At 41.5% G+C, this 23,875-nt stretch overlaps 1 protein-coding gene across 2 annotated transcripts; it reads left to right on the top strand.

Annotated features, from left to right (window-relative positions):
- The first annotated feature begins 6,896 nt into the window (after window positions 1–6,896).
- On the top strand, window positions 6,897–23,101 carry slc22a6l (solute carrier family 22 member 6, like). 2 transcript variants are annotated; one of them, XM_087847288.1, is made up of 12 exons: window positions 6,897–7,027; window positions 7,276–7,306; window positions 7,398–7,892; window positions 7,980–8,083; window positions 8,228–8,382; window positions 8,476–8,644; window positions 8,749–8,872; window positions 8,959–9,074; window positions 9,169–9,383; window positions 9,468–9,576; window positions 16,830–17,033; window positions 17,281–23,101. In XM_087847288.1, the coding sequence occupies exons 3-12, from the start codon at window positions 7,488–7,490 to the stop codon at window positions 17,366–17,368; spliced, it is 1,689 nt and encodes a 562-aa protein (XP_087703414.1). In that variant the 5' UTR covers window positions 6,897–7,027; window positions 7,276–7,306; window positions 7,398–7,487; the 3' UTR covers window positions 17,369–23,101. The 2 variants fall into 2 exon arrangements, with proteins under 2 accessions (XP_087703414.1, XP_087703413.1); XM_087847287.1 differs by having other exon boundaries at window positions 6,897–7,306.
- The last annotated feature ends 774 nt before the right edge of the window (window positions 23,102–23,875 follow it).

Genomic DNA, 23,875 nt, shown 5'->3' with positions numbered 1-23,875 from the left:
TTAAGCAATTACTGTGATGTTCCTCCACCTCCAAAGAAATGTCAGAAGGAGTCCGAACCACACTTGGAAAAGTGGTTGCAGGAGGTGAGCTGGCTTTAAACAAATGATGAACGCACAGAGATGTGGTGCAGAATGTGCCGTAAAAATTTAATAAATGACAAATTAATAAAAAGGCATGAACATTTTTTTGTATCAAAAAAATATCGAACCGTGACACCAAAGTATCGAACCGAACCGAACCGTGAATTTTGTGTATCGTTGCACCCCTATATATGTATATATATATATATATATATATATATATATATATATATATATATATATATGTATAGTTGTCATTTTTACAATTCATTTTAAAAAGCTAACTATTATTACCTATAATGCACTTTGCCTATTTTCTGTCATAAATCCAGTGGATGAACTGAATGACTGCACCAAAACCCAGTGAAGGATAAATGGATCATTTCTAAAGGATTATTTGGAGCTGTGAATCACGCAACGCTACTGTAGTAGAGTCCAAGAATAAAAATGTGGAGCTGGAAATGAGCATAATAGGTCCTCTTTAAGCTGGAATCCAGCTGCATTTGAAATTCCTAATGTCTTTGTGAACCTGAGCAGAGAAAGGTAAATATGGGTGACTGTATGCTGCAGAGGCTCTGAGGCTGACACGCACACCTCTCGAGTCTCGACATGTTATTGCGCTGACCTCTGTTTCAAAGTGTCCTTCCAGTGACACTGATGTCACAGTGATCTCTGGGTCAGAGCCATAGTTGACAGTTTGGCATTCAGAGTGATATTTAGTTCATTTCCCTATGAATGCATATTAATATTGTTATCCATATTAATTTTCATTTGTTTTTCTAGGGTCGCATCTAGCTGACATTTGGCACACATGCATCCATGCTGCTTTAATGGATCCCCACATCTGTGTATGGGCCATAGTCTGTCTATGAGACTCATAAAGCTTGTGGGTTTGGAAGTGAATCCTTTTCAGAAGTGGCTTCAAAGGATACATATACATATATGTATTTGCAACCCCAATTGCAAAACATTTGGGACTCTATGTAAAATGTAAAACAAAAACAAGGATGCAGGGATTTGCAAATGTCGTAAATCTATACTGTATTCAGAGAGCATAGAAAAAAGGGACATAAAAATATTTAAATGTACACATTTTACTGTTTCATAAGAAATATTAGCTCATTTTGAATTTGATGGTGGTGACATCGAAAGGGTGTACACTGTACAGCCTTGTTAGTTCCCAGAAATCAAAAAAATTAAGGAAACTCGTTGCCTCAAAAAAACTAAGTAAAGCTTACTTAAGATGACTGTTAGGACAACTTATACATTGCAAGTCTGCAGTATTAAGAATAACGTGATATTTCTCACTGTACAGTACTAATTGTTTACTTGCTGACAAACATTTCAAGTTCAACTAAATGAAAAAACAATTTGTGGTAACGTGAATATGATTAAAAATAATTAAGAACACTTTTTGTAATGATGTTAAAATGAGCCCAACTTTTATTTTCAAACACAACAAAGTATAACCGCCAACATACTGGACACTGTTCTGCTGAACAACAAACAATTATATTGCCATCACTGTTATAATCTTACAATGAAACAAAGTCTCAGATGTAATTATTCTGAAAATAAGTTTAGGCCTACCACAAGTTTGTTTTGTACTTACATTACTTATATAATCAAAATAAAATATTTGTTGTTCTGTCACAAGTGCAGTCTCTGATTTAAACAACACATTTGTTTTTCATTGCAACACATGAGCTGGAATGTTGTAATATTTTAAGGATGGCTTGTTTCCAGTCCAGGCATTACTGCCTGAATGACTGTCATGAATCGAGGTGATCCAAATGTACGTGCAGACAAAGTCTTTAACTTCCCTTAAGTACAGTGGCAGTGGATGTGGGTTGGAGATGCAATGAGCTTGAACCTGCAGGCAACCATCTTCACTGACCACACCATCTGTGACGGAGGACTCTTCTCTCCTGTTGTCCTGTGTCAATAAAAAATTGTACTTAGTAGTCAGTATAATCTTTTAGTGATATAAGTTTGCATATTATAGAATACTGCATGATGACCCTTTTATGACTTAGACTGTTGTTGGAATCAAGACTTGCTTTATAAAATCTTTCTCACAGTGATAATAGCTGAGCAAGCTGTTATCATTTCAGTCCTGCCAGGAAGAGGGGAGCTGGATGCTCTTAACTTCAAGAAGAGGGGCCACGTCCTTCAGAATAACACACACACACACACACACACATACACCTGAACCACTTTTATCTTCACTCCCTACATACTAACATTCCTCTGTTAATGAATAGACGTATTCACTGTTGTATTACTTTTGTATATAAATAAAGGCAAGTGCAGGTACAAAGCGCACATCACAGGGCCCCCACTCTGGTGTGAGCGTTCTGTGATCATGCCCCTGCAAGTAAAAACTGCAGCGTCTGTGTGTTTCTACCTTTAGATTCTTAGCTGAAGAAGTGTCTTTACAATAAATCTCTTGACATCCTGCAAGCAAACAATCATATTTTTTGGAACATGAACTTAATTGCTTTCTTAAAACATTTTTTTCTGCATTTGGTATAAAACAGACTCCAATTTGGACAATCTCAGGCCCCCTCCCCACCGGAGAGGTGACATTCAATGTCCCAATTGTCAGTCTGGATAGCCGTGACCACCACCCAACACACAATAATGTCATGAAAGCATCATTTTAAAAAGGGCTATGCAAACATGGGCAATAACTTTCATTCTAATGATGTGCAAAATGATTTGGGCACAAAACAAATTTTGCTGTTAGAAAACTTGCAGACTTCACTATATACAGTGTAGACCCTCTAAACTAAGTTTGGGGGATGTGATCTTTCAAGAAATGCAGAAATGTTGTTTGTTTACTTACACAGCATGTCTTGTAGAATTAACTGGAGTCACCAGTAACAGCATAGTGCAGTCATATCTCAAGTCTAATAACAGAAGACAGGAAAAGATCAGTACAGAAACAACTTCCCCAAACCAAAGCACAAATAAAACAATAAGTAAAAACAGACTGATCTAAAGTATGATTAAAGTTCAGCCTGATTAATATAAATGTCACTGACAGTTGCTAATATATTGGAAAACCAAAATACTTGCTGATGTCTTTCTGTCCAACAACAGGAGTGCTGGTCCCGAGCCTCAAAGACAGTAAGAAGCAAGCAGAGGGAGAAAAAACAACATTTTTCAGAAACTGATTTGATCCTTAATGGCTGTGCAATCATTGTAACATAGAGTTTGCTTATGTTGTTAAATAAAGTCTAGATTTGACATTAATAGATGTCACAGATGTTCAAAAGCTGCCACAATGCATGAAAAAAATGGACGCCTCCGAAAACGTTGGAGCATTTTTGCAAATATGTGATGTCTTGATAAATCGAACAGATATTTGAACTTTACACAGCTACATTCTCGCCTGAAAATATCTTAAAAGTTTATTTTGTGACCCAGAAAAAGTAATACGTTTTTTAGCCGCGCTCCTCCGCCATTGCCGCGCTTACAAGTACGCACAGGCTCCGACAACCGTGTCCGACAAACGGGATCCTCCTTTTCCCCAGACTACCCTTTCTGGGTCACGAAATAACCTTTTAAGATATTTTCAGGCGAGAATGTAGCTGTGTAATGCTCAAATATCTACTTAATTTATCAAAATATCACATATTTGCAAAAGTGCTTCCACGTTTTTGGAGAGCTTTGTTATCCACCAGTGCGATAGCTGACCGGAAGGTCAAGGCTTGATAGAGTCCGTGAGCACAGCTAACTCCTGGCTTATTGTTTTCAACCCCCTGCGGTCTTTTGCTACTCAGGTTAAACATGATATATATATATATAGTTAGTTAGTTATGGCTATGGATTGAAAATTGAATTGAAAATTGAAAAATTGAAAATACCCCCCACACCCCACCTTATCTCTTTTTATTTCAAACAATCAACAGAAAAGTTCACCGACATAGTGTTATGTAAGGTTTTTAAGGCTGTGGTGTTAATTTTTAAGTAACATGAGCCCAGCGGCAGCAGCAACGCAAGGCTAACATTAACTAGCTAGCAAGATTATAAACCTGGTGCTAAACTAAGAGAAGCCACAAAATCAGTTTGAATAAGAGTAAACATTTACTCACCAAGTCGGTGTATCAGGTAAAGATTCACAGCAATGACAACAATAATATCTTGAGCTGACGCTTTTCCAGGTTTGCTCAACATATTCCATAACAAATGCTGGCACCATGAACATGCGGACTGATCCGAGAGGGAGGAGGACGGTAGTGATGTGGCATTTTCAAAACACATCTTTCATCCTTCCGCACTGAGAAGCAAAACTTCCAGCTTACTTAGTTTTTCTAAGTTAAGACAACTCAAATAAATTGAGTTTATCAGCGTTTTTGCACAAAATGCACTGGTAACTTATTAAAATCTAGTTCTAATAACAAATTGATAAAAACTGAGTTCAGCCTATTTAATATTTTTAATTAAACACAATATTACATTTTACAGTGTAGACAAAGTGAATCTGTGAACTAAGGTGTAGGTGTGTTAGATCATGTTGTGGTGATCCTTGGGTTGAGATTTGTGTTCATACTGGAGTGCAAAATTAAAACCAATGGAAGATGGACAAGAAAAGTTCAAAGCCATCATGTCTTCAGTTTAGAAAAAAGAGAAAAGAAGAGGAGGAGAAACAAGCAAAAGATGCAGGTAAGCAGATGTGTCATTGGATAATGGCAGGTCATCCTGAAACAATCAGAGTCAGAATACTTTATTAATCCCTAAGGAAATTATGTGGGTTACAGTTGCTCCAAGAAGAAATGGTAAAAATAGCAACAGTAACAGACTAAACTCCAAACAATACATTATGTCACAGATTTTAATATTAATTAGTCATTGTCACTTGTTGATTTGTCCTGTTCTCATTGTATGACGAATTATGATGGCTGTTTGGTAGCCATTTGCATATGCATACTCTCTCTCTTCATATGTATGTGTGTGTGTGTACAACAGTTTTATGTTAATGTACAATCCTTAATATGTTTTGTGTGTGTGTGTGTGTGTGTGGGGGGGGGGGGGGGGGGGGGGCAGAGGGAGTGTTCGCCCAGGGCGCCAAGCAGGCTAGGACCGCCACTGGGTGTATTGATCTCTGTTGGAATTGGGATCATGCACATTAATGGTGAAAGGTATGTAAAGGATTTGATATGGATGATATGCTTCCATCCTTTTCAGGGAGGCCTTTTCAAAATCGGCACTACATGCTATTGTTACAGTATGGCTTCATAGCAGAAGTGTCCTGGTACCGAACTGGCCTGCCTGGAGTCCAGACATTTCACCAACTGAAAACATCAGCGCCCAGGACTGTTCAGCAGCTGTATCTCTTCTTTTTAACTATTTGATGTTTTTATTTTTTCCTTTTTCTGTGTTATTGTAAATAAAATAGGAGCCTTTAAGATTTGCATTTCCATTTGAGATTAGATTTTATATAGTGTCTCAGCTTTTTTTGGAACTTGGAACAAATTAATAAAATCTAAGCATATGATAGGAATTATTCTTCTTCTGCTTCTGAAATGTTCCCGCTGCCTTTGTTTTGTCCATGACTGGCTGTTTAGTGAGCCATAAACTTAACTAAAAGCATGCGATACCTAAGCCGTCATTGATATTCTGAGTGTTTCCCTCAGTTTGGTTCCTTTCTGGTTACTCTGTTGTCCGTCCACATGTCCAGAACAGCTTTCTGTCTGTGTTTTTGTTGATTGTTAATTTGGGGCAAGACACTTTACCCTACTGGTGTTGGCCAGAGGGGCCGATGGCGCAATATGGCAGCCTTACTTCTCTCAGTCTGCCCCAGGGCAGCTGTAGCTACAACTGTAGCTCGCCTCCACCAGTGTGTGAATGTGAGAGTGAATGAATAGTGGCATTGTAAAGCGCTTTGGGTGCCTTGAAAAGCGCTATATAAATCCAATCCATTATTATTATTATTAATTTAAATCCAGACTGACAGAACAGCCTGTTTTTGTAAAACATTAAGACTGGATGTAAAACAGCGCTTTACGTTCTTGAAATTTCACAGGTCATGCAGAGAGTTTTCAAGACAGCCTTTGAATCTTTTTCTCATTTTTATTTTCAGCTGCTGTGAAAAAACAAGACTTTTAAGGCTCAAACAGCAGATACATCAAATAAAAAGGAATCTAAGGACAAATCTTTTCCTGAACACACTCGCAGCTGAAAAAATGCAAAGTTTATTGTTTTGCTTTGGTGCACCTGCAGCTTCATTCGTCTTGACATCTCATGCTGATCCTTACACAAGAGCACACATTCCTCAAAACTAATCACCAAGACACACACCAGGCAGTCTCAGATAGCAACATATTCTCCATAAGTGCAATACAAATATGAAAAACAAATAATTGGAAAAAGATTTTTTTTTCTTTTGCCCTTTATGAATGGTTCTGTCTCATAGCCTTTCTTCTGCATTGCACAAATGGAAGGACACCTTACGCAGTCACTGATTGACTGCCAATTCTGTTGTGTAACAAAAGCTAGTTACATGTCTTTCAAATAGTTGAATATTTATCAGCATGATGCAACAAGTCAAACACGTACTTGTTGTTTTTCAGTTGTTTAAAGGGGTCGTATACCTTTTTTGTACATATATTACCAGCAAACCGGCCGTTGCTTGATTTGCAAACAATTCAAGAAGAAAGAAAAGAATATATCAAAAAACAAAAGAAGGAAAGAAAATGACATAGAAAATCAAATTCAGCCAGCCTGACACGTATGAACACATACACACACACACACCTACACACACACACACACTGCCCGTGTTATGTAGTCATTAAAGGGCAGGGAGTGCATCTCAGAGCAGCAAGCTGAGCATAGTTATGTCCTCACTCTTGATGCTGAAGCTCACTTGCAGTGAAGGACTTGACGCAGCCACTATAAAACAAAGAGTACTCTACCTGAGCTTTCGCAGAACAAGCTGGTAATACCTCAAGAATTCACAGTGTACTTCGAGTAATCCAAACTTCAGGAAAGCTTTTGGAATTTGTGAGCCGATTGCTCACTTTTCCATGGTGCAGCAACAAGACGACTTTAACTTTATTTAGCATTTATAGCTTTGTTTTTTAAGGACTCTGTGGACCACTTTGCCAGCATTCATTTGAGCTGCATTAATTGTTTTAATGGCGATGCTACAGTAACCAACATAGTCACTGTGCATTCTTTTTCCAGTTTATCTAATTAGAGAAGACTAACTCGACAGGTAAGTCTGTTTAACTCTCTAATATTTAACACTATCACAACATTCAGTGGTTGTTTTTCACAACCAGTGTTTTTTTTCAATGTTGTCACAGGTGCTGGAACCAAGTTCTTTGGGAAACAACAGCATAATCTAGTGCCATTAACATTAAAGTGACCTTCTAGTGTTCTAGTTGTACAAAAGCATGGGGTTCGGCGAGCTCCTTGAGCAGGTGGGCAGCACAGGCCGCTTCCAAATCCTGCACTTAACCCTCCTCTGCACACCCGTCCTGATGATGGCCAGCCACAACCTGCTGCAAAACTTTGTGGCTGTGGTGCCTCCTCACTACTGTAGCGCTCACTCAAATCTCTCACAGTCCCAGCTGAGCCCAGAGGAAGCTTTGCGGATCACAGTACCACAAGACCACAGAGGAAAATTGCACAGGTGCCAGCGTTACGTTGTTCCACAGTGGCACCTCCTGGATAAAAATGGGACCTCCAATTTGAGAAATGAGGGAAACAGTGTGGATGATCTGGATGCTGACCTGCAAGGATGCATAGATGGCTGGACATACAACATGGCTGACAGAAGCTCCACAATCATATCTGATGTAAAACTGCATTTTTATCACACTGTTTCAGTCAACTTGTCATCGCAGTGCAGATGTTCATATGTTGTAATGTGCATTTTTTGCTAGTGGCATTTAGTGTGTGACCTGCACTCTTTGAAGCAAATGGGACAAACCATCTACATGGGAGGCGTGCTTGTGGGAGCGTTTCTCTTCGGAACCCTTGCAGACAAGTAACACCAATAATATGCAATAAGCTGAATGTGTAATATTTTGACTCGTCTTTGAAAAGAAAAATCTTAATTGCCCAGTGGCATGAGTAATAAACAGTTCAGCAAGTCAAATAATGTTTCACCAATGGCCCTCATGTCTTCTAGATATGGTCGACGTATCCTCCTACTCATGTCTTACCTTCTGATGGCGGTCTCTGGAACATGTGCTGCATTTTCTCCTTCCTTCCCTCTGTTCTGCTTTTTCCGGTTTGGTTGTGGCATGGCTCTATCTGGCATAGGACTCAACAGCTTGTCCCTCAGTATGATTTTTAGTTCCTTTATTTTACTTGACTAAAGGGATGTTGATGACATGGTCTCCCAATCTTATGAAAATGTGTTTCATCTGTTTCAAGTTATTGAGTGGATCCCCACTCGTGTGAGAACTGTGGTGGGCACGATAGCTGGCTACTGTTACACAATGGGCCAGCTGATCCTGGCATTGATGGCCTACTACATCCGGGACTGGAGGTGGTTAACCCTGGCTGTGTCTTTGCCTTTCTATGTGTTCTTTCTCTACGCATGGTGAGATGACAATCATTGAACTGAAGAGTTTCAACTATAGTCACCAATGTTAAAGCTAAAACATTTTAAAAAAATGTAGCAAACCTAACCAATATTCCTTATAGGTGGTTTCATGAATCCGCAAGATGGTTGGCCTTAAAGAATAAGCCTGATCAGGCGATCAAGGGACTTAAAAGTGTGGCTAAGTTTAACGGACGGTGTGATGAGGGAGAAAAAATTGACATTAAGGTAAGGGAATATTTAAACTGTGGGACATAAATCTGTGTTTCACATAAACAGACTGTATATTAACAATGTTTTCTCTTTGTGCACAGATGCTCCAGGAGTCCATGAAGAATGAGATGTCCATGTCAAAGGGCTCCTACACTGCCTTGGATCTGTTCCGCACACCCTACATGAGGATTAGCACAGTCTGTCTGGCAGCTGCCTGGTGTGTGTGTGCTGCTCTTGTAGAAACACTCAGTGACAGATTTACAGCACCTTCTGTGAAACTGCAATGACACCCAGTGTATTTTTATATTTAGGTTATCAACCAGCTTTGCCTACTACGGCCTTTCCATGGATCTGCAAAAGTTTGGAGTGGATATTTACCTGATACAAGTGATCTTTGGAGCTGTTGACATACCAGCTAAAATCATCATCACTGTGACTATGAGTTATATAGGGCGCCGGCCATCGCAGTCTGGTGCTCTCGTCATCGCTGGGGTCACTATCTTGATCAACCTGCTGGTACCTTATGGTATGTCAGAACACAGACATGTGCACAAGATAAGGCTGAGGAGAAACAAGTGAGAGACCTGATGGATGTTCCACTTTTTTGCAGATCAACAAACTCTGCGGACCTCTCTGGCAGTTGTGGGTAAAGGTTGTCTTGCTGCATCTTTCAACTGCTGTTACCTTTACACTGGAGAACTGTACCCAACCATTATTCGGTAAGTCTCATCTGGCAAAACCATAAAACTATCAGTAAGGAATCTAGATTTGTGAAGACTTTGGTTTAACAATGAAATCTAGGTTTCGCTGAAGAGCAACAACTAAGGATAATCGCTAATCCAGGGGTGGCTGCTTTTTTGTTGTTTATACAGTAGTAGATTTACAAATTCTGTGAACTGGAAAATCTATTGGTAACACTTTATAATATCAACTGCAAATTGCAGGCAAGTACCCTGTACTTACGTGCATTTTGAGGGCAACAAGTCAGGTTTTTGCAAAAAATAATGAACAAGTACACTGTAAGTACCCTGTACTTGCATGCAATTTGCGGGCAACAATGCGCAAGTACCCTGTACTTGCATGCAATTGGCGGGCAACAATGCGCAAGTACCCTGCACTTGCATGCAATTTGCGGGCAACAATGCGCAAGTACCCTGAATTTACATGCATTTTGTGGGCAACATGTCAGGTTTTTGCAAACAAGTGAAACAAGTACAGGCAGGGCTGGACTGGTACAAAAAATCGGCCCGGGCATTCTGACTAGAGACCGGTCCACCAGGTATTATATATATATATATATATATATATATATATATATATATATATATATATATATATATATATATATATATATATATTTATTTATTTATTTTTTTGCCTGTCCCATTTGGTTCTTTAGCCGTCAGAATTGTTGTCTGAAGACCAACAAGGATACCCAATGGATTTATTTTGCCAAATGGATCATCATGGCATTGCCGTATTGGTCCATTTGATCGACCTTTGTTTTTATTATTTATTTTATTTTTTTTTCAGTTGTTACAGACGGGACAGACATGAGTGAGGGATAGGAAAGGGAGAAAGAAAGAGGAAGGAAAAGAAAAACAGAAGGGGAGAGGGACAGTGAGAAAGGGGGGAAAAAAATATCTCCGGGATCACCTGTTGAGAGAAAAAGAATAGAAAACAAGCAAAAAAACAAAACAAAGCAACATACTAAACACAACACCATCGCATTAATCTAGCTAAGTGTAAACAGCAGTAAATACTAAATATTGAATATTGTTGTGCAGCACGCAGGACAGACAGCGCACAATGTGCTTTGAAGTAGCAGCCAAGAAAGGTGTGATTTAAGTCTACGAACAGTGAACACCCGTGTGCACACCTGTGTGGATCGGCGCGCTTGTATTCAAATGGTTTCACCATGTAATGGTCTGCAAGAGGATGTAGAGAGCCATAGCCCTGTCCCCCAGGGCATGAAGCAGGCATGGAAGAGATCCAGGCCCCAGACATCCAGAGGCCCCAGAGTGCAAGAGCCCAAGGAGGACCACCGGAGGGGCATCCATGCCACCTTCATGGGAAGGGCTGAGGATCCTCAGACGAGGGGTCACCCAGTAGCCACCGGGCAGAAGCTAGAGGGGGCTGCACCGGCGTGCCCGCCGGCTCCGCCGGCAGCCAGCTGTGCCAGAGTGAACCGAGCTGCAGGCACAGAGGCCGGAGGCCCGAGGGCCCTCCGCGCCCCGGAAGAGGCCTGACCGAGCAACAGGCTCCAGGCCCCGCCAAGTAGCCACCGGGAGCGAGCTGGTACATACCTGAGCGCCCAGCCCCGGACACCAAGAACCAACAATGCACCGACCCCTGAGGGCATCAGTCACCGGCAGGGAGTGTGGTGAGGGGAGATAGGCCTCCACACTTTGGAGGGCCTGGGAGTTCCCAGAGAGGTGGAGTCTAAGACCCGACCTGACATATAGACACAGACAAACAGGCACACACAGACACAGACATGCATTCCCACCCTCATGCACACATATACAAACACTCAGCACTCACCCAACGTAGGAATAAACGTAAATGGACGTGTACACACAATCACACTCCCCAAACATACTCTATACCCCGGGTCCAGGTATCCTCGCCCCCAGAGGGGGAAACGGCACCCAGACCCAAGAGATGTTACCCTTCCCTCCGGGGTGGAGGCAAGCAGACCGCCCCAGGCTCCGCAGCAGCAGGGAGGACAATCGGACAGCCAGCATCTCTTCCCAGCCCCCCCGCCCCCCCGCCCCGATGGCTAGCAGAGAACGGGGGTGTGTTAAGACCCCATACCTCCCTCCTCCCGCTCAAATGTAGTGTTGCTGCGTGTTGCTCTAAAGTGCATTTAAAACAAGGGAGAGCATGGTGCTGCTGCCAGAGAGCAGCAGGTGTTAGCACAGCCCCTCCCGAGAACCCTCAATGTCTACATGGATTTAAAATTGAGAGGTGGGCACCGGCGCCAGAGGTAGGTTTGAATACACAGACCGTCTACTGGACGCCGTTAATGTGCCCACCCTCAAGGCCCTATATATATATGTGTGTGTTATGAGAGTGTAAGTAATGTGGATGTCTAAGTTGTGAGATAAAATTGAGGCACAGGTGGCCAGAAGAGGACAGAGGGGGGGGGAATGTCTCCCCTGCACCCCAAGGCCCTACCTGTGTGGGTGGGTGTGGTGGAGCGAGAAGAGGGAGGTAGCCGGGGATGGGGAGGAAAAAAAGGGAGGGGAGGATGTCCCTCCCTAGGGCCAGCTCCCCCGCTGACCCCAGTAGGCACCCCCGTCCTCTGGTATCTACCAAGGCAAGGGAGCCCAGGCCCATCCAGACCGGGGCCTACGGCAGCAGCACCGCCAAGCCCCACAGGACCCGGGGCAGCCCACCCTACCCCACCGCAGAGGAAACTGTACCCACCCCAACATTCAATCATCTCCCAGACTACATAAGACAACAGACACCCAGGTTAAGTTTATTCTCCACCTCTCCTATGTCTCTCCCCCACCTGCAGAGTGGACTCCTGCGAGGATGGAACAACCTCCCTGCCAGTTGAAGAGCCCCCCGGTTAGGCCGATGCACAAGAGGCCCCCTGCGCCAGGGCTGAGCCCCCGTGCACCCACCCGCCCACAACCTCGGCGACACACCGACGAGGACCGAAGCCCCCAAGGCCCAGCCAGAGCCCCAGCACGGAGGCGAAGCAGACCTGAACCCCAAAGCCCCACGCCCGCCCCGGATCCACTCAGGGGCAGCCAGGCCACCAGGCCAGTAACCTACGTCTGCCAGCACAGACCATCCTCCAGCCCCGCTGCACGCAGCCACGAGGAGAACAACCTCTAAGAGCGACCAGAGCCACTAACCAGGTTATGAACACAACCCCTGGGTTAAGCCCTCCAGGGATAACGTCTCTAGGGGTCCTCCAGGTGCCCTAAGCCCGTCCCAACCTCCACATCAACCACAATAGCCAAGGCGGGACCAAACCACGAACCCCTACCCCCGCTAGGTGATGGAGCCAATCAAAGGAGCCCAGAGAGATTGATCTAATGTGGTGGCAGAGGCTATATCGAGACGAATGTGATCTATTAGATAGTTTCTATATTGGCTAGAATTAAGATTATTTTTATTTTTTCAGTTCATGAGGACCGTTTTCTTGGCGATGCATAGGGCAGTAAAAACCATGTGGACTGTATTAGTTTCTGTAGTGACATCATCCAAATTTCCCAACAAGCATACTAAAGGGGAGGTTGGAATTTTACATTTCAGACACTTTGATAAGTCTTCACATATCTCGTGCCAAAACTTCTGCACTGGTGGACAGAACCAAAGAGCGTGGATGTAATTGTCTGGTGTATTGCCTTGACAGTGTGAGCAGTTGTTGACGGATGTTCTGGGAAATTAATCATATTATTGTTTTGTAATATGTCAGGGTTATTCCAGATAGGTGTACGGTTAGAAACTTCCACCATGCTGTCAGAGAAAAGCTGATGTTGATGCTTTTAAAGCATTCATGTCTTTTGATGTTTGAGCTAATAAATGGTAGGTCTGAAATCTCTAGATCATTGCATAGTGCCTGTTCAACATCTAGCCAGGGCTCATCTAAGAGGGTACATTTTAACCATTCTGAGATGAACTGAAGCCTGTTGGCTAAGAAGTATTGGTGAAAATTAGGCAGATCTAATCCTCCTCTATCCAGGTATTATAGGAAAAACCATAAATCCTTTTGAATGAAAACAAACGCTGTTGTCACAGTGATGTACACTGTCTTGTTGGTATATATGTATCAGTCTAATAAACTTAAACCTACACCATCCTCCCTATTCTGGTATTCTAAACAGTACCCGAAAGTAGACTGCTTGGTCGAGTTAACCTCCTAAACTATCTACAACACATGGTGAAAACCTGAAACCAAGACAGAGAAGACTAGAGGTGAGACATGATCATTACTGATTATTGATGACAGATTTAGATATATTTTCATAAACCATTCATTTGTCACATCAATAAACAGCATGGCAGGGCAAAATATTTTTCTAACATGGCAACCTTTAAAAAGTGAAAGGAGATAGAAAGACAGGTGAGAAAGAATAAAACTTAATTGACGTTTTGATGGCATTTTACACACAGTACTGGTACAGTATCTAGAAAATGTGGGAAAATACTGGCATCATATACAGTACTTAGCTACTTCTGAAGAAATTATGATGGGACCCTAAAAAAAATTACTATGTACAATAATGGATTTCTATACATTTTACATCAGATGAAAACTTTGGTTGTAAGCTTCAGATAATTATTTAATAACAGCCAGACATTTTAAATGAGAATAAGAAAGTATTTCTTTGTGCCCCCCTTTCCCTGTTAATGCCCTACCTGGGCGCCTGGCAAAAGTTTGCTAGATCCACCTCTGCACAGTTACCAGCTGTCAGCTACTTAGAAAAGGATCATGGTGTTATTTCTCAGGAACAGTTCACAACTTCCCTTCAACTCATTTATGTCACCTAAAAGGTAAACCTGTTTCTCCATCACCTGTTCAGCTCTGATGATTCAGTAAGGACATTTCCTGGTTTCATCTTCATGTTTCCCTGTCACCACATATCCAAAACGACATCATGACCAGCAGCTTTTTTGCAGCTGTGGCTCCAGCAAACATCAGCTGATACTAGAAATTAATATTAAATAAATTCTAACAACAGCTGATCAAGCTTAAACGTGCTGCTGTTGTTTAGCGTGACATCCGCCGGATTCCCGTTCTGGCGCAAAGTGGGCGATAAACAAACAAGAGAGAAAAGCCGATCAGCTGATCACTGATCAGGTTCATGATTGAAGTAGCAACAGGAGAGGGGGGTGGGGGGAGAGTGAATGAGAGAAGAAGAGGCAGCTGCAGCGTAAAGATGCAGAATAACTCCAGCTTTGTGTCTTTTTCATTGTAGCTGAAGTACGGGACAAACTGTGTTCCTTTTCACCTCAATACCAAACTTGCAATATTTTCTCTGAATACGAGACAATTCCATTTTTTACGGGACGGTTGGAAACTCTAATAACTAACCTTATAAATAAAATAAGATAAAACAAGTTCAACATCAATAATATCATAGCACCCACCCAGCACTATATAAACTCCGTCATGCTAGCTAGTACGCAGTACGAGTTATTGTAACTGACTGTAAAAAGTCAGCTTAACGAAAATAAACTCCACCTAAACTTGGTTTATATCTGACTCAGACAGACTGCAGGTCATAACTTCTTAACTGAAGTTCAGTTCACCGCCTCGGGTCTCTGCTCCTCCTGCCTTTCCGTCATCCATCTGCCAGCATGTTGCATCTGCTGGCCTCCACGACTTGCTAATGTTGCTGAATCTGTGGAAGCTCCGCAATAGCCACCACCCAACAACTGAGTTCTTTTACACATCTCCCAGCATCTGGCCAATCCACCACCTTTCAGTGTTTATACCGTTACGGGAAAAACCCAAAAAAACCCAAAACCCATCGGCCCATAAAAACGAAAAATCACCATCGGCCCACGAGGCAAATGCCCGGTATGCCCGATGGCCAGTCCAGCTATGAGCAACTTCATTCTAAGCCAAAGACTAGAAAATATGGTGAAGCATATCTTCCATTTGGCTTCACCTGCACAAGTGCAAAGGTATGTCTCCCCTGCAGAATTGGTTTTCGCTGGGCTCTTCAAATCACAGACAAACAGTATCCCACATTCTTGATTTTTAGTTCAAACACTTGTTGTAATAAATAACTACTCTTGACATTTTGGAGATGTTAGCTCTGTATACAGTAAAGTTACAGTGGGATACAATCTGATCCTGCCACGATTTATTCCCCCTGTCTAAATCACAGACAAACAGTATCCCACAGCTGTTTATGTTTTTCAACCCATTTTGCACAGACAGGCATTTTTCGAAAATGAATTGATAGCAATGTTGAATATTATTACACAGGGGGAAAAAAAAAAAAACTACACGTAAAATAATCACACCGTGATGCCTCTGTCTTTCTAAATGGAGGGACATTAACTGCGTGTGTGTATGTAAGCCTGTAAAAACCGAAGATAGTCAGATTAACAGTATTTTGTCTCTATCTGCCATTCTGCAATTCATCTCCGGTAAACAATAACGTGGCGCACAGCGTGACGTGGAAAAAGGTATATACCTTTGAGATTGTGTGACAAACTCTGTATTCCTCGTCCACAGGTAAACGCAAAAACAGAGTTTAAAAAATCTCCGTTTTCGTTGATTCGAAACGCTGTTTACGTGTTTATGAAACAGTATTTCAAAAATACTCGTGTAGGTGTGGATGCAGCATAAAAGGGTTAGTAGTTTATTTTATTACCACCTGTAATTTATTGCAGATTACTTGTATTTGCTTAATTGTTTACTAAATGTTTGAGGTGTGAAATAAACCGCAATGGAGCAAAATAAGGGTGTGTGTGGTTGGAGGATGTCTTTGTGCGCGTGCATGTGCGCGTGCACGCACAGGAGGGGGGGGGGGGGGGGGGGGGGGGCAATATTTTTCTTGTAAAACAAAGGGGGGCCCAGCAAAAAAAGTTTGGGAACCACTGGTCTAAGCAATGAGTTCCAAATAATGTCTTTGTCACGTAGAAAACCTGAACTGTACCGTTGAAATTGTGCTGATTTTTCTTATATTAACAAATCTAAGGTATTAAATGTGTAGACAAACTTCTTTACACTGATATAAAGAGGAGTTTGAGGAGTTTCACTGGTCTGGCCCACTTAAGTTCAAAGTTGGCTGGATGTGGCCCATAATGACATCTCTGCTCTAATATATGGCTTCATGACATTTTAATAGTCTAAGACTGCACATGCACTTCTTTACTATCACTAAAATAATTTACATATTTACTGACCCTCTGTTGACACAATCTCTGACTTTACTGGTGTGTAGTTACGACTGTTTGCAGCTGTTTTATGGTTTTACGTCTTCTCTCTTAGTCAGAATGGCATGGGATTGATGTCCAGTATGGCACGTGTAGGAGCTATGGTGGCCCCCATGGTACGCCTCACGGGAGACTACATACCTTGGCTACCAGGTTTAATCTATGGAGGGGCGCCAATCCTCAGTGGGGTGGCTGCTATGTTTCTTCCAGAAACGCTTGGCACACCCCTTCCAGACACAATACAAGATGTGGAGGAGAGGTAAGATTGAGTTCCAGGACGCAGCATGTGTTCCTTTTATTTTATCTCTGCATGTCCCAGAATCAAAACATTAATTTTAGAAACAGAACTCAGGAGGACTCGAGGGTAACGTATACAGCAAATAGCAAATGATCATGGTTTACTCAAGGCCAAAAAAAGCTCATAAAGCTAGAAGAGAGAAAGAGAGAGGGAGAGAAGGGAGAAAAAAATAATATATCCACATTTGCATTTTCTATTTTGCACACAGGGGATCTGGAAAACGCTCCAAAATGTCACCAAAAGAAACAATAATCTTGGAAGACACCGGGGCAAACCTACTAAAGCCTGTTGCCTGAGGGCATTTGTGTTGTACTTCTGATGTTTTTGTACTCCACATGTTAATGAAAGTAGAGTGAGTGTTACTTTTATCTCTTCTCTGTTCATTTGATTTCCACAAATTTGGTTCACCTTATGATTGCTGGACGAATGTTTTTTCTTTCGTTTTGTGAACAAATGAGTTAAATCCGAAGCGAACCATGAAAAGAACGCTGTGGACAATCAGACCTGTTTATCTGACAATCAGTAGGTTTCAGGATCTTAATCTTACTTTGTACATGTCATTATTATTAATTTTTATTTGTATTTTGAATGTGTAGAGCAATTTCTTTATTTGAGCCTTTCACAGGTTAAAGACGGCATCCACTGGTATCTTTTAATGTTCTATACACAAGCCCGTATTGGAAAACAATTGCCTTTTTGTCTTTTAAATCAAGACTTCTTATAATCCTTTTTAAATCTCAAAGTCTTTTTTATGGACGTTTGAACACAAATACTAGTAAAACCCTTTTCAGTCTACTTCATCTGGCATGAGTCATTTTGAGCTGAATTAACTAAAACAAGACGGAACAAGAAATCAAGGATTTGGATATAAATAAAAGCAGCAGATGAGCCACACAACAGAAGGCACAAAGTATAAAAACTAAATAAATTGATTCACAGCAGGAATCTGACATGCCGTTGATTTTCACTGCCCCCCCCCCCCCCCCCCCCCCACCCCACACACACACACACACACACAGTTTTGCTCGAGCATTGTTGTTGTGAACACAAGAGTAAATCTCTTGTGTTCACAAGGCAGATTTCCCATGAATTATGTGAAATGAACCCCCACTCTTTAAAAATTAAACACTCTAGTTAATGTAATGAAGGGCAGATCAGTGTTTTGTTGCTGAAGCAGGTAGCTTGGATGGGTCAGAGGATTTTGTTTGTGTTTTTCAGATAAGACAGCCTCCAAGAAATGTTGTAGTTTCTCAGATTTTGAAAAATGATTTCAGAGTCCATTTAATTTATTCAACTACTTTTGTTCTCAGCACGCTGCACGCTCTGGCTTTAACGCCGCTCTCTAGAGTTCTCACAGTTACCACCCGGAAAACGAGTGTCATCACGCAAGCAAAAATGTAATGCAGTAGTTATCAATGTAGCTATTAAACGGAGTCAGTGAAAAGAATGATAAGAGTGAATATTATGAAAACATTACTTGGTCTCGTCCTTTTCCTTGAATCGGTTCATCGGATTTGCTGCTTTTCTTTCAGTTACTGCTGTTACACGGATGTGAGGGGGGATGTTACTGGTAAAGGAGGAAACAGTGCTGATGCGGAGCACCACTCACGCCTACATAGGGTGAACTCTTGTGATTTGAAGACTTCCGCATCTTGCTGCTTGTGACACCATCTAGTGGTGCATATATGCCAATGCAGGAGCTGAACTTTCCATCACGGGACGGTATCCATGTGAGGAAAAAAACTAAAGGTGGAAAACTAAACCTAAAATGCAATCTTGACCATATTGAGGCTTTTGTCTTTCAGTGTTTAAATATTGGACTTTGATTTCACATATTGTAGCTACTCTCATTTATCAGAACAGTTGATATTTTGGCCATATAGTCATCCATGATTAACAAAACAGGCAGCGTCACAATACTAGTATGCTTTGGTTCTTGTTCCTTAAAAGATCCGTCTGGAGAGAAAAAACCCAAAAAAAACAGGATTTACAATAAATAGATTCATACTTATATCCTCATATCAACATGTATGTTTTCAATTTAAGGATCAGCTCGTACTTTCCTCTTTGAAATAGTTCGCCAATGCTCTAGCTCTCACGCAACAAATGCATTGTTGTGTGTCTGGCACTAACTGTAAGAACCACTTTTCTGTGAACCTCCGAGACTCTTTACTCTCACTCTCCTGACACCAGTAGACCCACACATTTGATGTTACCACAACAAACAGTGAAGTTCATCTAACAGTCACAAACGCATGCAAGCAACACACACAGGTGCGCACGAGCGTGCACACACACGCACACACTCGCACACACTCGCAGACATTTATGCACACGCAACATAATTTCTCACTCTCTGTGACTCTTTTTCTCTTGGTAGACATTAGTTAGCGGGCAAAAAAAAAAGAAAAAAGAAAAGAATCTACATCGCATTTATGAGGCGTTCTAATAAATCCCAAATCATAAAAGAAAACCCTACAGGCGAATCATATTATCATATGTAAACATACACTTTATGTTGAAGTGGTTTATATCGTGTGATATGGAAGGGGTTAGACTTCTCGAAGGATGCAATTTGGAAAGAAAGTAAATAGGAAACCAGAGAGGAAAAACAAAAACATAAATGTGTATAAAAAAATGAGGCATCCATATAAGAAAGGCTACAAAAACCTCCACTGGCCCTCTGGCATCGGCATACAGCAAAAGGCACCACAATATTTAGGGATGGGTACCGGTATCCGGTGCCATGATGGTACTGGTTCTGACATAAACGGTAGTAACCAGATCGAAAAGCAGCGCACATTTCGGTGCTTTTTTTTCCTGAGCTGTGATACACTTTAGATTCTAGCCAATCATTTTACGTTTCCGAGGATAGTAGGCGGGTCCAGGTACGTACGCTCTTACGCACGCTCTTACGCACGTACGCTTTTAGAGCAGAGCTACAGATTAAAATGCCCAAGGCGAAGCGGTCAAAGTCTGGCTGTACTTCACAGCAAAATATGCAAACTCACCAGCCTGCAACAAGTGCTTTAAGCTGATACTGTGATACTGTCAAAGGAGGTAACACCTCAAAATCCGATGAAACACCTGGCGACGCATAGCGTTTTCTTTTAAAGCCGAGAAATGCGCCGTATTTGATAGCTTGCTGCGAGACCTCACACCGAGCGCATCTACTGCGGGTGCGGTGCCTGTTATCGGACCCAGAGTTAGCAACATCCCCCAAAAACCCGAAGAGGAGAGTCCTGGCCCCTAGCCCTGCCAGTGTAGCAGAAATGATGAAGGATGATGATGGCAACAGCAGCCGTTCTTCTCTGCGTGAGTAGCTTAATGTTGCTCGTGTGTAATTTACGTTGAGTAGGCTAACCACGTTATTACATTAATGCATGTAAGGTGAACTAGCAAACTAGTGATGGGATTTCCGGCTCTTTTTAGAGATCCGGCTCTTTCGGCTCGGCTCACTAAAAAGTGCCGGCTCTTTCGGCTCCGAACCGGCACTTCAGGTTGTTTTGTTGCTTTAATTATTTAATCATTAACAATAATATAAAATTATGCAGAAATGGAATTACTAATGTAAAAAAAGTGGTTTTATTTATATATGTTTATATATAGCCCCTAGAGGTAAAGCACGTACAAACTCCAAAACACATTTCTAGCGTTTACTGAACTTCCAAAACAGAGATACCCAGATCACTTAAATTACACAATTGAAAGCATCTGTGTATTGTTTGTGTATTTATAGACAAGCACTCATATTTATTCAAATAATTTTAAAAAAAAGTTAATTTACCTGTTACTACCACACACCAAATCCGGTCGTTGGTACTTGCTGGCTTGTGTAGCCACTAGGTAACAAAAGCTCAACACTGCCCCCTAGCATCCTGGAGCACTTCTGTTGTCTTTTGTACGTGCTACTGAGTTTTTATGTGTTTTGGAGTTTGTACGTGCTTCTAAGCTTTTACGCGTTTTGGAATTTTTACGCATTTTGGAGTTTATACATGCTCAGGAGTTTGTACGTGTTTTGGAGTTTGTACGTGCTTTGTCTCTAAGGGCCACCGTAAATATACTTTATTTATTCACTCCACATAAAATGTAATAAATAAATTATATAATGCAAAAAACAACTATTTACATTTTAAACTTTTAACTATTTAAATTTTCAGCTTTTTCCTTTTAAACAAATTTTATGTGAAACAACACAAAACACTGCAAACCACAACACAATTAAATATAAATTAAAATATTAAAACAAAAAGAAGATGCACATTCTCTGTCATATGGGCCTGCATGATTTCTGAATCCTTTATCATCTGCAACTGAAAATAGTGGATAATTACTATACCTTTCTAATGTGACGTTGTTGTCCCTTGCTCTCTTTCTCTCTGGCTCTGTTCCCGTGCTACTGCAAGTGTAACTAACGCCCCTACCCCCTCTGCCCATCGCAAAGTACAGGCCGTGCATGCGGCGTTTAGCGGAAAAAAGGGCGAGAGAGAGGGTGAGAGAAAGAAAAAAAAAAACCTCACGGCTCCCAATAAGGAGCCGGCTCGCATCGGTCACTTCAAAGAGCCGGCTCTAAGAGCCATTTCGTTCGCGAACGACCCATCACTAGTAACTAACGCCCCTCCCCCCTCTGCCCAGCAAAGTACAGGCCGCGCATGTGGAGTTTAGCGGAAAAAAGGGCGAGAGAGAGGGTGAGAGAAAGAAAAAAAACCTTCGCGTCGTTCACTTCAAAGAGTCGGCTCTAAGAGCCATTTCGTTCGCGAACGACCCATCACTATAGCAAACACCGTCGTAGTTACATGCGGCTGTCTTCTTGTTTGATGGCAGATACTCCCTTCACCCTGGCCAAAAAGGCTAAAATGACCAAAGAAAAAGTGGAAAACAGTTAAACCTGAGAGGTTTTTGGACAAAGTTTGTGTTTTTTCCATTGTTTAAGCACTGCTTCCAGCCAAGAGTGATACCATATATGCCCCATAGCTGCTGAAAAGGCTAACATTGTTATCTTTTTACAAAAAAAAAGCTGAACATGAGAGGTTTTTGGACCAATTTTGTGTTCTCCATTCTTTAAGCACCGGTTTGAGCACCGTTTCAAAAGTACCGGTTTGGCACCGGTATCGGATAAAACCTAAACGATACCCATCCCTAACAATATTACTCTATTTTTGAACATTGTGAAAAAACTGGCACATCTTTTTATGCTGTAAATCAAAATGTACATATAAATAGAGTTTTCCCTATAAAAAAGTCTTTGCTGTTAACTAGTAGACAACTTTTGCTAAAATGAAAATAAATATTTCATTTGTTTAGAATATCTTTCAGTTATATAAAATAAAAATATTTCTTATAGATGCAGGTCTATACTATATTAATTTTTGTCGGTTCATTATCACTCTTTAATGCGGTGTATTGTCCGGTTTGGAGCTGTAGGAATAATGCAGCTACCCTGTGCGTAACACTGTATAAATATTGCAATACCTTTACAGCAGACCATAGGGTCAAATCACCATTATGTTACAACACCGTTAATGACTTTCATTTGAATAAAAAAATGTTTGAGAGTGTAATGTTAAGCACCCTTTTAAAGCAGGTCTTAATACTAAGAAATAATTTGTGTTTAGAAACCTTAACCTTAGTGTTTTTAAAAATCTTTGTAGGAGTTGTGTTGAAGCAGTAGAAACCAACCATGCTCCCAAATTTAGGTCTGATCTGATTTGTCATGTGAGAACTTTAATTTCTCTGTGCCTCTGGTACAGACATATTGACATGAAGTACAGGAAATAAAAATGATACAGCTGTGGAGGTGATCAAAGGTGTATTTCTTTTCATCTGCCAGACTGTTTCTGAATCTCCTCTTTGTGCTACCTTTCACTACACCTGTCCTATTTCTGACTTAAGTGAGTTTAAATCTGACTGTGCAAAATGGCAGACAAGTGTATTTAACAAAATGTCACACCATCCCTTAAATAAAATAAAATAACATTAAAAGGGAACACTAGCCAATTAGAATTGCATACTGGCCAGGGAATACTCTTCCCATTGAAATGAGCACTGTTTCTCACTCTTGCCTACCTTAGCGTATTTCATCATCATGCCTGCTGTGTGTCAGTTTCCACTGAGTCTCTCAGAGCCTCTCGAGGCTGAGAGAGAACCAGCAGAGAGAGGAAACTTCTGAAAATATTCATGACAAACCCAGTGCCATATCAGCCACACAGGTCTGGTCCCCACCTGTCGCTGTGCGGAGAGTCTCCCAGCGAGTCGAAGGAGTCCCCGTACTGCAGCCTCGGCCGATGGGTGTCAGAGTAACCACAATGTGCAGCGTGCCGTGCTCGAGCCTCTGTGCACGCAGGGCTGCTGCATTTACTGGTCCCCACAGATGATGACATCATTCCCGGCGAGTCAGAGAGGATACTGTCAGAATGTTCCAGGCTCCATGTCCGTTCCTCATGTCTGACAATAAAAAAAACAAAAAAAAAAAAGGTGTTAACATGCACACACCCCACAATATGTCTAAGTTTCACCTTTTTTGTAATTTTTTAAAAAGAGTGCTTGATAACAAATCTGCGGCTGTCTCTGGAGGAAGAACATTTCCACAATTCAACTGCAATCCCATGATCCATTAGCAAAAGTACCCAGATATTCAGCTCTTATCTCTTTTAATCCTGTTCCTCTCTAACCTGCATATGAAAACTTAGTCCCTCACAGCGACAGGTCAGTCATAAACCCTTTGATTAAGTTGCTTCTGAAGAGAAGTCCACAAGAGCTTTCCAATAGAAACAACAGAAGAAAACCAAATCTTCAGTAGTGCA

Source organism: Neolamprologus brichardi, chromosome 10 (genome assembly GCF_056152115.1).
Source record: "Neolamprologus brichardi isolate AB-2024 chromosome 10, ASM5615211v1, whole genome shotgun sequence".
In the NCBI taxonomy this organism is placed as follows: Eukaryota; Metazoa; Chordata; class Actinopteri; order Cichliformes; family Cichlidae; genus Neolamprologus; species Neolamprologus brichardi.
This window is presented reverse-complemented; position numbering and strand designations above follow the sequence as displayed.